The following is a 16,705-nucleotide window of genomic DNA, read 5'->3' as shown; positions in this document are numbered from 1 at the left end:
TTTCACCCACTACAGTAATGTACTTTATGTGTTTAAGCATTTATTTTCTGTAATACGTTACACTTGGACTTAATTAACACCAATGATCCTCCCCTGTTTGAGAGACAAGCTGCCACTGAATTATTGATATAAATTAACCTCATACTGTAGTGCACATTTAAATCAAAATAAAACATAATGAGAGTAAAAGGTATTAAAGCTTTGGAGCAATCTCACAGAAAATCAGCAGGCATCACTTAAAGAAGGCTGTGGAAAAGAGATGTGCTCATGATGGATCTGGATATCTTTAGTGAGGTAGAATAGACAAACGTTTTCAATATAAGATGATTTGATGCTAATAAACTCAAGATGCTGAGATAAAAATCGAAGGGGCTTCATCAGATTTTATTTAAGTGTTGTCCTTTTAACAAATGTGTTTTCTGGAACTTTACTGTGCAACATACAAGTCTTATAACAAAGAAATCCTTTGAAAATTATTCTTCATGGTCTAATTTTGTACCGTTACAAAATCTGGTCTTTTTAACATTTGTGTTGAGACTTTTAATAGCAAGTGTTAGATGTTAAAATGCAATAAGATAGCTGAATTTCAACTTATTTTCACAACACTGCCATAAAATAATTAGAAAAGTTCATTTTTTAAATTAAGAATTTAGAAAATATTTCGTAATTTTAAGTAAAAGTATGAGGAATCTAATACTGATTATAGTTTTCTAGTAAAGATAACCTGTAGATAACCTTACCGAGTAGGGAAACATTAACAAAATAAAACCTCTTCTTAGAAAGATGCATTCTAGCTTAATATGAAGGTTCTGTTGAGATCACAGTTATAAAACTTCAACTTCAACTATTGTGTTGTAGGAAAGACAAATGCAAAACAAGGTGGATAAATTGTTAAAGTCTAAACAAAAAAAAAAAGGAAAAAAAAGTTAGTTGAGTCAAAGAAACCTTGACCTTTCCTCCTGATGCTGTATCAGTTTATGATGGCAGAATCTAATTAAAACAATCAACAGAAGGAAAAAAAAAAAGGTTTGGCATGTTTGCTTTGTCATGTCCACAGCAGTGTTGGAAATTGCCTCTGAATATTGACACACTAGTATCCTCTTTCAATGAAATGTCTGAGGGAGCGGTTCATATGTTGACCCTCAGGAGTTTACTCATATCTGCTGTCACTTGGCAGCAATAAAGACCTGATGAGTTTCAGTGAGAAGTTGATTGAGGGTAAAGGTGGGTTTTCCTGTTTGACTGCATCTAAGGTAATAAGGTCCTTTCACCTCTCTGAACTGAACTGAAAGTGATTTTTACAACCAAGCCGCCGCTTTAATCAGTGGAATGTGGACAAGCTTGTGTTGGTGCAAAGTGCAGAAGCTTTAATTGAAATGAGGAAGAAGAAACTTATTATGTCTTTAGACATATTTCTTCCTCTGCTGTGAAACTAGCATAAAAAAGCCACATGAGGTCTGTTGATGTAATAATGGGGATTTTTTTTTCTGTTTTATTATTTATTTATATTGTTAATTAGGCTCCTGTCTCGGTGCCTGTGCATGTTTACAGAACCGCGTTGGGATATATTGGTTATTATGCACAAACAGACCCTTCCTGCTGTTATAGCCCCTGCTTGTTTATCTTTATTGAAGCACCTAAATAGCCTCTGTCTACAAATGAAACCTTCCCTGTTCTACATTTCTTTGATATTCAGATGCTTCATCAAAGCTTTCCTTCCTGCATCTTGGGCAGCTTTTTATTTTTTGCAGAACAGATTTTGCAGAATGCGGTGTGATTGTCCTTTTGTAAACACCACTAATGGCTCATTATAAATTCTTTGTGTCAGTGGGATTGTGAGAAAGTGACAAATACCACCAGAAGGAACAAAGGGCAGAGGGAAGTGCAGCAGTTTGGTAGAGAGTCGCTACAGTCAAACTGCACCCATATGTGATCTGTATACCAACACTTATGTTATAACCTTACTCTCAAAAAAAAAAAAAACACCAAAAACTGTACTTTTTTTGTGCTTTTCTCAAAGATTATTTTTTGTTGCTTCTTCAGAGTATGCAAGCGGGGGCTCCCTGTACGACTACTTGTCGAGTGATGAGAGTGAGGAGATGGACATGAGGCAGATCATGAGCTGGGCTGCAGAGATTGCTAAGGGTAAACATGAGTCCTTTTCTTAATTACAATTCTAAAATACAAGGAAATATGCTGCCTCTTAATGCACTGATTCATTTAAAGATTTTCTTTGGATGCTCCTACATTCTTCTGTTTCTTTAATTTGACAAGTTGAGGACCTCCCAAAAGTATTCATTCTTCTTGCAGTTGTTCACATTTGGTTTCATTAAAACTACAGCTACAAGAGATTGGTTTACTCTAGTGTGAAAATAGCCTAGTCAAAGTCCTGATGTAATCTGTGAACATGTGGCAGGACTTGAAAAATTCTGATTTGATGTTACCTATTGCTCTTTGTCCAATCTAGTAGAGCTATCTTGCAAAGGGAATTGACAGCAGTGTTCTGCCTCTACATGTGCAGACCTGGAAGAGATCTTAGCCTAAGGCATTTGCAGCTGCAATCAATGTAGTTCTAAAAGTGACGATTAAGGATGGCTGAATACACATGATAGCAAACCTTTTATAATTTTTAGTAACATTTAACCTATAGTAACATATTTCTTCTATTTCCCTCTTCCTATACAGTAAAATCCTTCTTAAATATATTGGGGTTGTAGTTTTATCATGACAATCTGTGAAAAACTTTAAGGAATTAATACTTCTTTCTTGCAGTATAAAAAAAACTACAAATTTGTTCCAAATAAATAAACTGGTATAAACAAAACTGTTGAAGTTGCAGAAAATAGAATATGACTAAATATGTTTGTGCTAGAATTTCTGTGTAGTCTTAAAAGTTCTGGATAAGGTAAGAAATTAGTTTTTTTTTTCAGATGTGCATAGTTGGAAAATAGGAAAAATAAAATGCTTTTTTTCCATAGAGTCAGATAATGAAATCCTTGATCTTTGATTTGTCCCATCGCAACTTGATTTTTACATTGTAGCTATCAAAAATTTGCAGTTAAGTCTGAGGAAACACAAATAAGCTCAATTTTCTTTTTAAATCTGTATGCTTGCATGTGGGGGTTTTGGTACATATATCAAACCAGGTGTAGAAACAGCTAATAGTTTTTTTTCTTTCAAACCTAATAACAGAAGAAAAAAAAACTAGAATTTTGTCTAGACCTGGAAAAATAAAAAGCATAAAGGAAAATACTGTAAAAAAAATACTAATCATCAGACCTTGAAACAAGACTTCTGCCTTTATCTGTTTTATAATCTGAAAGACATACAGATAATTAAACCTAACCTTTGTTTACATTTGCAGGTAAATGCATCAAACTGAATCCTCCAGGATCTCAGAAAAACTGTTAGAAAAATCCAGACAATTGAGTCTGGTAACGGATTATGTTTTTAAATGAATAAGGGAATCAGGCACCAGAAAGTTAGGTATTGAACCAAAAGATAAAAAGGAGCAAAAAAAAAATTAGAAAAGACTTTGACTTATCTGGTTAGTTTTAATGTGTTTATCTTGGTCTGTTTTTAGTGATGCAACAGGCAAAAAATTACTCATCTAAATCCACCCACGCTGTTTGAAAAAGAGAATAATATTTAGGCCACTAAAATGCACACGCCCTCATAGAAGGTCATAAATGATTCTGCTTCATTCAGTCTTATCTAAACAGTACATTTCAACATTTGAATAAACAAGAAGACCTTAAATCAAACAAAATGTGTAACTAATTCATCTTAAAAAAATACACAATCATCTACAATATTAAAGTTGATCCTCCACCTTTTGTCTTTTTTTATGTCATAATAACCGTGTCTGATAGATTTACTGTCATAAAACCTGCTGGCTTTTAACAAGTCATTTTATTTTCTGAACAGTACATATGTGAGCATTTTACTGCTCCTTCTGGTACCTGCTGCTGCTCGTGTTTTAGGATAGGAATCACTTCCTGTGAAGCACATTTTCACTGATCTTACCCTCCCTTTTGTCTTAGGAATGCATTATTTACATTCAGAGGCCCCAGTGAAGGTGATCCACAGAGACCTGAAGTCCAGGAATGGTAAACGACATACAGAGCAACAACATTTTCACAAATAACTGCAAACTTTTACATCTCTAATGTCTTATAAAACCTGTATTTATGTTTCCTTTTAGTTGTTTTGGGTGCAGATAAAGTTCTGAAGGTAAGTCTATTTCTTCTTTTCCCTTTAAAAAAATAATTAAATGTACTGCATTTTACTCAAAATTGGTTGAATTAGATTTTTGATGCAGGAAAAAGAAATACCTTTATTTATCTGCTGTATGAACACAAGAGGGCAGTGACTAACTTTACATGTATAATTTATGACTGAAAGTGGGCTTTTGTAACTTAATGATCAGATTGGATCACCTGAGAATAAAGAAAGCAAAAAACACTACAAAAATTTCAGTTCAGAGTTTGCAAGATTCTTTTGATAATTTTCTACAATGAAGCTTATAGCTGCAAGACTCAATAGGTGATTAAGTCCTTGCTTTGTTTACATTTACTTTATCTTTTGAAGCGTTTTCTAGACTGCTTTTAATTGTTTAAGAAGTTATGAATTCTATAATTTGTTGCAAAAACCAGCTAAAAATATATATACTATTATGAAAAATATAGGCAGCCTGTTGTTGCACATTAAGACTTATTGGAGATGTAGTCCAATTATTTTGTTTGTTTATGTAAACTCAGATCTGTGATTTTGGAGCATCCAAGTTTTTATCCCACACGACACACATGTCTTTGGTGGGAACCTTTCCCTGGATGGCTCCAGAGGTTATCCAGAGTCTTCCTGTGTCAGAGACGTGTGACACCTTCTCCTATGGTGTGGTGAGTAGCCATATTGATAGAGTACACTGAACTGGTTTAGTTCCTTCTTTGAGGACAGGGGCTTCTATGTGACATTTGGCAACTTTCCATTAGAGACCACAAATATCTCATGTGGGGTTCCCCAAGGGTCAATCTAAGGCCCTCTCCTATTTGATGCTCTCTCAAACTCATGTTATCATAGAAAACAACATAAGTTACTATAACTAAACAGACGACACGCTGCTATAAATTACCATGTCACCTGGTCACCGTAAGCGTAAGTGGTGGGTGCATCCATGTATTAAAGAAATCAGTGCATGGATGTGCCAAAATCTTTGAAGCTGAATTTAAAATGAAGAAAAGTAATAATTTTTGGACCAAAAGGAAGAGAGTTTAAAAGATAGCAGACAGCTTCAACTAATACAGCTAGAAAATGAACCTTCAGATCTGAACCTCCAGAGGCAGATAAAGACAGCTTTATCACCTAAAGAACATCCAGGATAAAAAGGACTAATGTTTAAGCAAGGCCTTAAAAAAAGGAAGTCATGAGTTCATCTTTAGTAGAATTGATTAGTGCAAAAGGTGTTTTCACAAGTCTGCCAAATTGTTAAACAGCTACAGTTGATCCAGAATGTTGCTGCCCGCGTCCTCACTGAAACTAAGAAAGTGGAGCACATCACCCCACTTCTGAAATCATTACACTGACTCCACGTCTCTCAGAGAGTGGACTTTATAATGCTTAGATTATCAATCGTGAAAAGCTTAGCTCCAAAATACATTACAGACTTTTGATCAGTGTGTCAACCTGCCAGACCTCTCAGATCCTCTGTCTCAAGTCTACTCTGCATCCCACAACCAGAACCAAACATGGAGAAGCGGCTTTTAGTTGTTATGCTCCACTAATCTGGAGTGATAGTTTTGAACTCTGGAGTTGTAGTTGTTAGCTTTGTCTGGTTTCTCAAATTAAAGAATTAACTGATCCAGTGTTTCTTGGCTGATTCTGATTTTGTTTTTTAGGTTTAACCCACAGCTTCTGATTTTTATTTTTACCCAAAGGGCTGTCACAAATAAGAATAAAAGATATTCACTAGTTTATAGTTATACTGACCTTTAAACAGTTTAGTGGGTTTATATTGCATTCTAGTTGTCACTACTCCTTCACTGACAACCTTCTGCATCCTAAACACAAACAATTATTATCACAGATTCTACTTTCCAGCAGCTTTTAGACTTTTTAGATATAATTTTTGTTGATTGTATTTTATTCTTCTATTCTTTTTTCTTTTCCTATTGCATGATTATACATTTAAAAAAAAAATCTTATTTTTTGAATAATAAAATACTATTTTAACAACTGATAACTGTACTCTATTTTTCTTTTCTTATGTTGTAAAAACGATCATGTACTGTACATTATTTTCTAATTTTTTAAGATTTTTTCCTGTGTGCAAATCTGCATGCCTCCATTAGCATCACTTTGCTGCTGATACACTTATATTTCCTCCATTAGATTCTATTCTGGACATATGCAACCTTCTTACTGTAAACTTGAGTAATGGTCAGCAATTTAGGCCATTTAGAAATGTAAAAAAATCTGTATTTTACATATTTTTTTAATTCACATTTAATCTTGTCTCGTCTTGTCTTCAGGTAGAAAACTAATAATCAGTAAAGCGTTATATACACAGTAACAAAGGTCTCGTGTCGCCATTCAATAACACTTTGTATCTATCTTTTCCGATAATGATGACTATATAAGTTATAGTTGTTCATCTAGGAGATAATGTTTAATTTGTTATTTAATATTCTTCTACTGAAACCCCTGATGAAGCTGGTATTTTGCATGGAAATTCAGAGATTCTTTGCCATCCCTAATCTCATATCCAATCTGGCTGGAGTGTGCACAAATTTTGATGATAGATGTTAGACTAAACATTTGCATCACTGATTATTTTCCCCTCAATCAGACGGAAACTGCAATGTACAAGCACTGATAATAAGACAATTGTTGAAAAAAGATTTATTAGCAGCTTGTCTTGCTTAATTGTTTGCCTTTGCACTGATGACATCACTGAGTGAATCCCACCTCTTTTCCAACATTGTTCCAGAACACAGATAAATCGGGTGGAACATCTCGCACAGGTCAAAGTTTTGACTTCCCAAATTTCCAGAGTTGCTTAACTTATTTGTACATTTTTCTTCCTTTTGAGTGATTTCTTCCTCCTAAAAATAAACCCCAGATTAAGTGGAAATGTAGCCATGATGAAAAGTTAAAGGGCACGAGAGTGATTGATTAGAACTGTGTAGATAAAAGCCTGAGCTGAAGAATCTGGGAGCCACTTTGTTACTAAAGTGAAGACTTGACTGACAGGCTTTTTCTTCCAGCAAAAAGAAATCAAACTTGTGGAAAATTCTAATATGGTAAATACATTTGCACAAAATTGCACTTTACTCTCTCGGCTGTCAGGCACTTTTTTATATATCTTTTCTTTTTCTTTTTTTTTTATTCATCGTGGGTGGTCAAAAGCAGGAGTTATGACCTTTGCAGACGTACAACTTGTTAGAAATGTTGTTTTTTTTCCATTGGTCTTAAAAGCCCCTTGGGGCATTTGGAAGTGGGCATAAAACGAATCTTTTCTCTGTTACACTTTTAAACTTTCTATCAGAGGACATGCAACTTTCCGCAGGACAGGAAAAACATGTTTAATTCAAGATGCGTAATAAGCCACTCTAGATGGGCCCAGGGAGTGCCATTTAGATCCAGTTCTCTATAAAATGGTCTCCTCAGTAAGCAGTTTACATTCTTAAAAAAGTCCTTTTACTCAGAGTAAAAACTGGGTTATGAAAAAATTATATTTTCCCCTTTACACATTACTTCTATTTTTTTTGGTCTTTTCCTTTTTTTGTGCCTAATTTGAATGTTTCATAAAAAAAACAAATGATTCTATTAAATGATTCTAGGAGAATGTGTATTTTTTTCTAAGTCTTTTCAAGAAGCCTGTCTCACTAAACCTAATAACCATTTGTGCCACTCTTGTCAAACTCTGCTGTTTTATTAACAATTAAGGACATAGTGACATTATTTTTAAATGGCTAAAACTACATAGAATATTACATCACTTACTAACCATTAACTCCTAAATGAATAATTATGACTTGTGTCATTATCAGAAAAGATCAATCTAAAGCGTTATCCCATGAGGACCCCAGACCTTAATCACTGCTGTTTGTTTTGTTTTTATAGAATAATTATTTTAAACAATTATTCAACATCCATATTTTATTTTACTAAAGTATCATTTTGTTCATTTTACATTTCAGATTTTTTTTTATTTGAACTGCAAGTGTGAATTTACCATTTTCTTTATTTGGGGGGTCTGTAAACTTTGAAGCACAACTGCAGTTTTAATAACCGAAATAAAGCTATTTTAAAAAGTATTCTATTATGATGTTGTCTCTAAAATGTGCTATATTGGAATAATGTTGGGAATAGAAATATATCACAGAAATTTAGTTTGGACCAAAAAAAAGCAGAAATAGATATTCTCAAATGTTTGCATTTTTCAAAGCAAACATATATGTTGACTCTCTCTTGACTGTTTATTCTGACTTTACAGGTGCTTTGGGAAATGCTCACTCGAGAAATCCCCTTCAAAGGTCTGGAAGGCTTACAGGTAGCCTGGCTGGTGGTGGAGAAAAATGAGGTACTTTATCAATTACTTAGATACACATGTACACTTTTGACCCTTTTAGTTTTAAGGTCATTATTTAGTTTGTCATGAGGAATTATTCGTAAATCCCCAGAGAACATTTTTGTAGTTTTTGCAGGAAAATTCTTCTCAGATTAGGCAGACAGGCTTTACCAAATTGTTTTTCATTCAGTCCTCCTCTGGTGACTTGATATCCTAAAGCCTGCTGCCCCACAACCATGACAACCAGTCAGACTTCGTTAAGATCGCCGAAAAAAAAAGGCTAGCCTAGGAGCTTGACTGATTTGCTACATACTGCTCAGGACAGCGTATTTCCCCTGATGACATCATGAAGGGCACGATTTTCTTACAGAGCATTTTGACCACACATTGCTAAAAGTTAGAGAAAGGAAATTAGAGAGGGGAAAGTATTTTTTTATTTGTGAATCTCATGCCAGGCTTCAGGACACGTATGACCTTTACAAAATGTTTATAAAGTGAAATTTGCTTAATATGGGAGCTGTAAGTCAAAATTGAGTAATAGAAATATCACCTTTAAAGCAGCTCTATCATACGTGTAATTTTTACTTTATGTAGAGGAAACCAAATGTTATCTGTACCCGGGTAAATTTTTTTCCTCAATTTGAGTAATTGTATTTTACTCCAGTAAAAGTGGTTTTGAAGTGACCGTGTGATAATCTTTGTTGGCATCCCCAACACTGAGTATTATCACTGAGACTTAGACTTAGACAAACTTTATGGTCATTTAGTATACACAGTGTATACAAAACGAAATTTCGTCACATACAGCTTTTTGACAGTGAAAGAGCAGCAGCCTAGCAGTGAAATGAACATTTCTGTTTATAAAGTGAAGCAGTGATCAAAATGTAAACAGTATAGGAGAGACATGGTGCAAAAGGCACTGATGTTGAAAATTCCGAGCAGTGCAAAAATAAATAAATAGATATGGTGCAAAATGCAGTAGAAACGCTTAGTTGAGTTTATGTTTTGAAGATTCACCATGTAGTGCAAAAATGATGTTATTAGTGTGATGCGGAGTCTCGATTTGTAACTTGATTAGGGTGTTTAACACGTCAACAGTCATATGGCAGCAGGGAAAAAGCTGTAACAGAACCTGCTGGTCCTGCACTGAGCGCATCTTTTCTACCCCCAGGTTCATTGTTGTGGCAATGGTTTTCTTCTTACAAAGAAGTGCAAATAAATCTTTACTTCTGTGGCAAAAATATGGCATCACTTACAGCATTACTGTGCCTGTTGCACTTCTGGCTTCATTTGATTACATATTTGGTTCAGACATTTTCTACCTGAATACCATCCATTGTCTTTATTGTTAGGGACAAAATTTGTTCTCTAAGGTACGAGAGGTAATCTCCAGAAAACAGGATTATCAAAACTACCCCAGAGTAAAGAAGTAGGAAGGCTTTAATATTAGTGTTGCACCGATACCGACACCAGTATCGGACGGGGCCCCGATACTGCCCTAAAATGGTGGTGTCGGTATCGGCGAGTACCAACAAATAGGGCACCGATACCATTTTGAGAGCCATAAGTTTATTCAACTATTGTCACCCATTCCAGGTATGCAATAAAAAGTTCTACTGGTTTCACTTTGTATTAGATTTTTTCCTGCTTTACAAAGGTAGGCAGCAGCTTGACAAAGCCATGATGGCAATTATTTTACAGGTAATGTGATCAGATAACAATATCTACTCTGTTTTAGAGGCTGTCTTCTTCTGTTTGTTTATCTCTTTGCTTTGAGTTGAAATCAATTTTGTGAAGTTGTCAACAATCAATAGCTACATTTACACGGAAACAAATAATCAGATTAACAGCCTGATCAGATCAAAAATGCTTCATGCAACATTTCAGACTGAGGTTTCTAATCCGATCGGGAAGAAATATCATTCTGGGTTATAATGCAGAGGTAAATTTCTCTAATGTGAGATCAATTAAGTTCAATTATTATTATTATTATTGAAACAACTTAAAAATATTAAACAAAATAAACACAAATTTCATAAACGTTCAAATAACTGCTACTTTTGTGTGTGCTCTTTTTTTAAGTAGATGTGGGTGGTTATGCTTGTGCTATGCTATGGTAATGCTTGTAAGATACCCGCCTCAGTACTACTAGATTTACCCCTTGAATTTAGGTAAACAATAACTAGTGGACATGTTTCTGCTGATGCTTCTCTATTATAAAGATTTTTCAGATATAAAAACATGGAAACAATTGATAATATAACATCTTACAGTTTTTCTAGTGGATTGAAAAATGTCAGCATTACCAAAACTTGAAATCCAACCCATGTAAAGTTATTGAGAGAAGTAAAGATACCCTCACAAAATTAAATGCAAATTATTTATTTGGCTCTGAATGAGTTATTTGAAATGTTTTTATTCTCTGATTCCCTAAATTTTATTCTAGCCATTGTGAGGTCAGGGCTTTGGAATGGTTTTTAAAACAAAAATGTTGGTTTTGGTTGCTTTGGGTCATTTTCCTGGCAGAACACCATTTTACCTCAAAATTTAAATAGTCTCACCCAATGTATGAACTGAGAAGGTGCTGTCTGAAAGATCAACTCCATGCCGCAAAACCAATGCACTCAAAGACAACTGAAATCAGATGGAGCAGTTTGGTTAACTGCAATAAAACGGATGTGTTCAGCGGTTTAGGTACAACTTTCAAACCGTGCAGACTGTCAGGTATGGTGGTGGTAGAATCATGCTAAGGGACCATTTGGCAGCCAGTGATAAGAGCTTTTGGGATGACCACAAACCTCAAAACTATGTACAATTTCTGGACTGGGTCTAAATGCTGGATCAGTACCCAAAAAACTAACCAGTTTAAATGAACTACCAATTCTGGAGTGGTCACATATCCAGTAAAAGTAATTTTGATGCAACTTACTAACATTTAACCAGCTATAAATTAGGGTTTATGTATATATTTGAGTGTCTTCTAATATAACATAATTTAATTCTGACCACGCTTATAGAATAACTAAAACCAAGATTTTAGAAATCAAAAGGTCACATCATGTCGATTGTATGAGAACCTGATCACAGCTTTATCATGGACTGAGTGCATTAATTTAAACAGTGCCCTCCTAAATGTCCACTAGCTGCTAACTATAGAGTTTTATTCAGTAGGGAGAACATAGTCTTAATTCAGTGATCTATTGCCTTGATTCTTAGCAATGCTTGTCTTTGCTGTGGGTCTTTCAGAGGCTTACCATCCCCAGCAGCTGTCCTGCCAGCTTTGCAGAGCTCATGAGGAAGTGCTGGTCTGCAGAACCAAAAGTAAGTCACATTAAGCAAGTGGATCCACATTGATGAAGGATGTATATTTTCCTGAGTCACATACATGACAAACTTTGTAATAAGTGTATTTAATTAGATTTTTTTTTCACACAGGAAAGGCCGATGTTTAAGCAGATCCTGGGTACTTTGGAGTCTATGTCTAAAGACAGACAGCTTCCTGAACAGTGCAACTCTTTCCTTCACAGCAAAGCTGAATGGAGGTAATGTGATCAGCTCTTCTACACAGCCTCTAAATGTATTTATGACGCTTTTCTCTTGCCAATATACTGCCTCAGCATAAGATAATGTGCAACTGTTTGCTAAGAATGAAGTGGAAATGTAGCTGATGGGGGCCGCTAGGCACAAAAAAGAGCTGGAGATGATGCATATAGATCCTTAATAATTACACTGATCACTACATAAAGACATGAAAACCCCCAAAGAATGATCCATCTGGATATACTTCCTCTCTTTACCCATAAGACCCTAAAAATAATCACCATCTTTTTCAAGTAGAAGTGTTTAATTGGCCTGTATGAGCAGCTGGATGTTTGGTGGTGTTCAGCACAGCCTGAGTCTCAGCTGTCACTTTATTCTCTGTTTGCCTCTCTGCGGGCCTCGTCTGTTCGCTGAGGAGTTTTTACCGTTTTCATCTCAGAAGTTGTGCCGGTGGCAGCGTGTCCACGCAGCCATCTGCAGGTGGAGGGAATTTCAGCTCTGGAAAGAAGAAAACCAGAATCTGCTGCACAGAAAGTTTTCTGGATGACGACTTGTGCCTGATAAGTACATGAGGGAACTCCAGCAGAGCTGATGAAGAGTTTGCATTCATTAGTTTATCATGTTTGCTTTAACTCCAATTAAAGCAAACATACTTCCAATTATCGTTTGAGCTGAATTAAATATAATCGGCACATCTTTTTTTTTTCTAACCTAGGGAATGAGGACTTATGGTTTATTTATATTTTCATTAATAAATGTAAAACCAAAACAAAGTGATTATTAAGTTGATATTTCTTAAGTAACTTCCTATGTTTGCAATGAGACTGAAAGCCCTATTTTCATTCACCATGACAAAAAGAGGTTAAAGCAGAAGAGGACAAAACAGAGCAATCTTTGCCACATTCCATTTAGCTTACCTCCTACCTACATAAAGTAAATATAATTTCTCTGTTAAAGCTTCTAACATACCAATGCTTCCTCTAACTTCATTTATCCAAATAGTAAAATCTACAGTAGCATTTCCATGGGTTGGAAAAACACATTTTTTAGATCCCAGTGGGCCGTAATCAGAAAAAAAATCAACATGTTTAGATTGGTTCAGGCTGATTTTGACTAGGAGTCCTGATTTTCTGCCTCAATCTTTGTCCATATCCTGTTTTCTTTCAGGAAAACTCTTTATATGCTGCAGTTTATTTTAGAATACAGAGCAGTTGAGTTTTAAGTGAAATAAACTGAAGGGTTAATATCCTCTAGAAGAAAGGGTGGCAAAACTAGGTCATCGAGGGCTGCTGCCCCTCAGGTTTTAATAGTCTCTCTGCTTTAACACACCTGATTCACATGAGTGCAATTCAGCAGAAATTAGGTTGATCAGCCACCAACAGAAGTCAGGTGTGTTGAAGCAGGAGAAGCATAAAGGCAAAAGGTTTACATCAGAGAAGCATAGAAATTTAAAAACAATGTTTTGACCCAATTATTTTCAGGTATACCTTAGAATTGATAGATGGCATGTAAATGGGACGAAATGGCAACTCGGGTAGGAGATTCAAGATGGTGTGCCAAGTAGAAGCGAGTTGGAGGAAGGAAGGCCTGATGAAGAAGTAGTGTGACTCAGAAACCCCTTCCATAAAAACCCAGAGATATTTCCTCCTTCGTGGTCAAAGCTACATATTTTTCATCAAACTACTTTTTTCTTTTTAATAACCCAACCGTAGCGCATCTAGAGTGGTTTAAAATAAAAGCATCAATATTACATAAATACTAAAGTTTACAAATAATTGTTTTATTCATTTTCAGAAGTTCAGAATATATAAAGTATTTTCTTGTTGTTATGATGCTAAATGAAATAAAAGGATTCTGTACCAATAGGAACAGTAGGTTAAAGTCATTTTTAAGCGTTAAGTGAGAAACTAAACTGGTTGAAACAACCAGTCAGTTAAACTTTATGTGCTGGAATGTATCATCATAAGAAGCTGATTTAGTGCTATGCTTTCAGTAGGGGTCCCTGTATTAGAACCGCCAATGAAAGAGAGTATAATTATTTTTTTTTTTTACAAAAATTATGTAATAGAGAACAACATTTACAGATTCTTCATAAGTTAAGGGTGTAAATACAGGAATACCAATGATGATGATTTAGAAAAAAATCTAGAAAGAGACGTTCCTGGGGTCAAAGTTAAAAATCTAAGGAGAGTTTTTTAAAATGGTACTGGTCACGGAAAGAGGTCAAGAAGCCCTTGATAGTTTTCTGTCAGTTTTGCAGGAAAAACTAAAAATAGGTGATTTGTGCTCCCCAGTGAAGCCTGTTGTTCTTCCTACACCAAGAGCCAGCTCTGTGGACATGTGGCAGCAGCATTTAAAGGGAAAGGAGATGTTTTTAAAATGTGGAGAGGAACACAGGATAGAGTGATGTAAAAAAAAAAAAAAAAAAGAAACACCAGTGCTGTTACTGTGAGGTCATGATAGGGTTAACTGTGGGTTTTGAAATGTGGAAGAGAGCAGCACAAGTACAGCAAATGGCTAAAATGATCAGTTATGCAGAAGCAGCCCAGAAAGTGAATAGAGGGAACCATTACTCCGTCATTAGAAAAATTCATATTCAAAGCTTATGTCAAAAACACTAATGATACACTGAGAGATAATGCATCCATCCAATCTTTTATTTCCTTTTTTTTTTTTTAACAATACATGACTTTTAAATCTGTCAAAATGCAGAAAACATTGTTAAACGTCTTTCAGAAGGCCCAAAATATGAATCAAAAGTTTAGAGCTAATAAAAAAAGTTGAATACTCTTGCATTAAAGTTGTTTTTTTTTTTTTTTTGTATATGTGGAGTATGTGAGTAAAAGGCATTTCCAGGAAAAAGCTTTCAGTGTTGAGGAATTGGAAGAACAGGAAAAACAAGGTTTGGCCTTCCTGTCTGGGACACATTTGTTCATGATCAACACATGAGAAGCTTGAGTACAGTACTGAGCAGCTCCTCCTGCTGGATGAAATAAACCTCTTCAACATCAGAATAATTGCTCACTCTCGGGGTTTGGATTGTTGGAACATCTCTAGATTTACTGCTGACCTATGTTCTGGTTAACTTCATGATTTGTTCAGGACACCCCAAAACATCACTTCAGTCACTGATTTGACCGCTGTATTACCTTTCTGCAAATATTGGTAAAACTCAACACCTGTAGTGGAGACATTCTTATAGAAACAGTTTTGAACCACATCAACAATAAAATGCTGAATTTAATTAAACACAATCAAATGAGTTTTGTTTAAAAATGTTCTGGTGTAGCGGTTGACATTCTCAATAATGCAGAATAAAAATGTAGCTGTTATGTCGGTCGGAAGGACTGGTGGCGCCAGTGTACAGCAGCCTCACTTCTGTCAGTGAGCCCCAGTGCAGCTGTGACTACTATATAGTTTGCCACCATCAGTATGAGAGTGTGTGCATGAATAGGAGAATGAGTGAATATTTTGTAAAGTGCTTTGATCAAGTCCTCTGACTAGAAAAGCATTACATAAGTAAAGACCATTTACCATGGCAATATTGCAGCTAGATCAGATTTGCAAAAACATCCTGACAAACAGAGTTAAGCAATCATGGTTTAAAGAATCTTACTAAAAAAGTTCAACTGACCAGGGTCCCTGTTAAATGACAGTTAGGTTATAATGGGACCCTGGGGGACCAAATTGGATCAAAGCTATAAAATCCCTTAATCTAGGGTCTCCAGCTGTCTACGGACGAGAGGTGGGGTACACTGTGGACAGGTAACCAATCCATCACAGGGCAAAACAGAGACAAACAAACAACCATTCACACGCAGATTTTAGAGAAAAAGTCATGTTTTTGGACTGTGGGAGGAAGCCGGTGTACCCGGAAGGAGCCAACACATGCTCAGGGAGAACATGCAAACTCCAGTGCAAACTCCAGAGCAGTGTAGGGGTTAAGGGTCTTTGCTCAGGGAGCCTCAGTGGAGGAGCTTCCAAGAGCAATGCCCTAACCACCAGGCCACCACTCCCCAAGGCAGGAATCAAGGTTAAGGTCTTGCCTAAGGACCGACACTGGCAGCTCATTCCCCCCAGCTGGGATATGAAGCCATGCTTCCTGTTTGCAGGACGGTTGACTTACCACTTGAGCTAGCCAGCCACACCTGCTCCATGCATAGATGGAGAGCTACAGTAGTAGCCATTAAAAATTTCCCTAGTTACCTTGATGGGCCCTTAGATGGTCCCCTGAGTTTGCTTCTTTTTAACATCCATCTTTGAACTTAAATATTCTTTCTGTCATGATTTGTGGACATTAAGATCTAAATAGAAGCACCATCTCCTAGTCAGACCCTGTAATTCAGTGAAAGGGTGGAGTCAGAGTAAAAAAATATGCACGTCCAAGAGAAGGCCATCGGCAGGAAGTTGTCTGCCATTCGGCTGGCGTTTGACTGGCTCCACTTATCTGGAACAAACTTCCAGAAAAGTGTAAAAGTGCGGAAAGCCTGAGTTCCTTTAAATTAAGACTAAAAACACATACAGTATGTTTAGGATTGCCTTCGACTGTTCTAGTTAAACAGTTCAACTAAAACATATTTTCTTTAGTCCAACTGT

At 35.9% G+C, this 16,705-nt stretch overlaps 1 protein-coding gene across 2 annotated transcripts in view; it reads left to right on the top strand.

Annotated features, from left to right (window-relative positions):
- The window catches only part of LOC107085741 (mitogen-activated protein kinase kinase kinase MLT-like), a 41,522-nt gene that overhangs the window by 14,271 nt on the left and 10,546 nt on the right, over positions 1–16,705 (top strand). For both annotated transcript variants that reach the window (XM_015376262.1, XM_015376263.1), the window contains 7 exons: positions 2,044–2,145; positions 4,044–4,109; positions 4,205–4,233; positions 4,761–4,898; positions 8,495–8,581; positions 11,816–11,890; positions 12,005–12,111. In XM_015376262.1, the coding sequence (XP_015231748.1) occupies positions 2,044–2,145; positions 4,044–4,109; positions 4,205–4,233; positions 4,761–4,898; positions 8,495–8,581; positions 11,816–11,890; positions 12,005–12,111 (604 nt within the window). The remainder of the gene's footprint in view (positions 1–2,043; positions 2,146–4,043; positions 4,110–4,204; positions 4,234–4,760; positions 4,899–8,494; positions 8,582–11,815; positions 11,891–12,004; positions 12,112–16,705) is intronic.

Source organism: Cyprinodon variegatus, unplaced genomic scaffold, assembly GCF_000732505.1.
Source record: "Cyprinodon variegatus isolate N-32 unplaced genomic scaffold, C_variegatus-1.0 Scaffold132, whole genome shotgun sequence".
NCBI lineage: Eukaryota > Metazoa > Chordata > Actinopteri > Cyprinodontiformes > Cyprinodontidae > Cyprinodon > Cyprinodon variegatus.
This window is presented reverse-complemented; position numbering and strand designations above follow the sequence as displayed.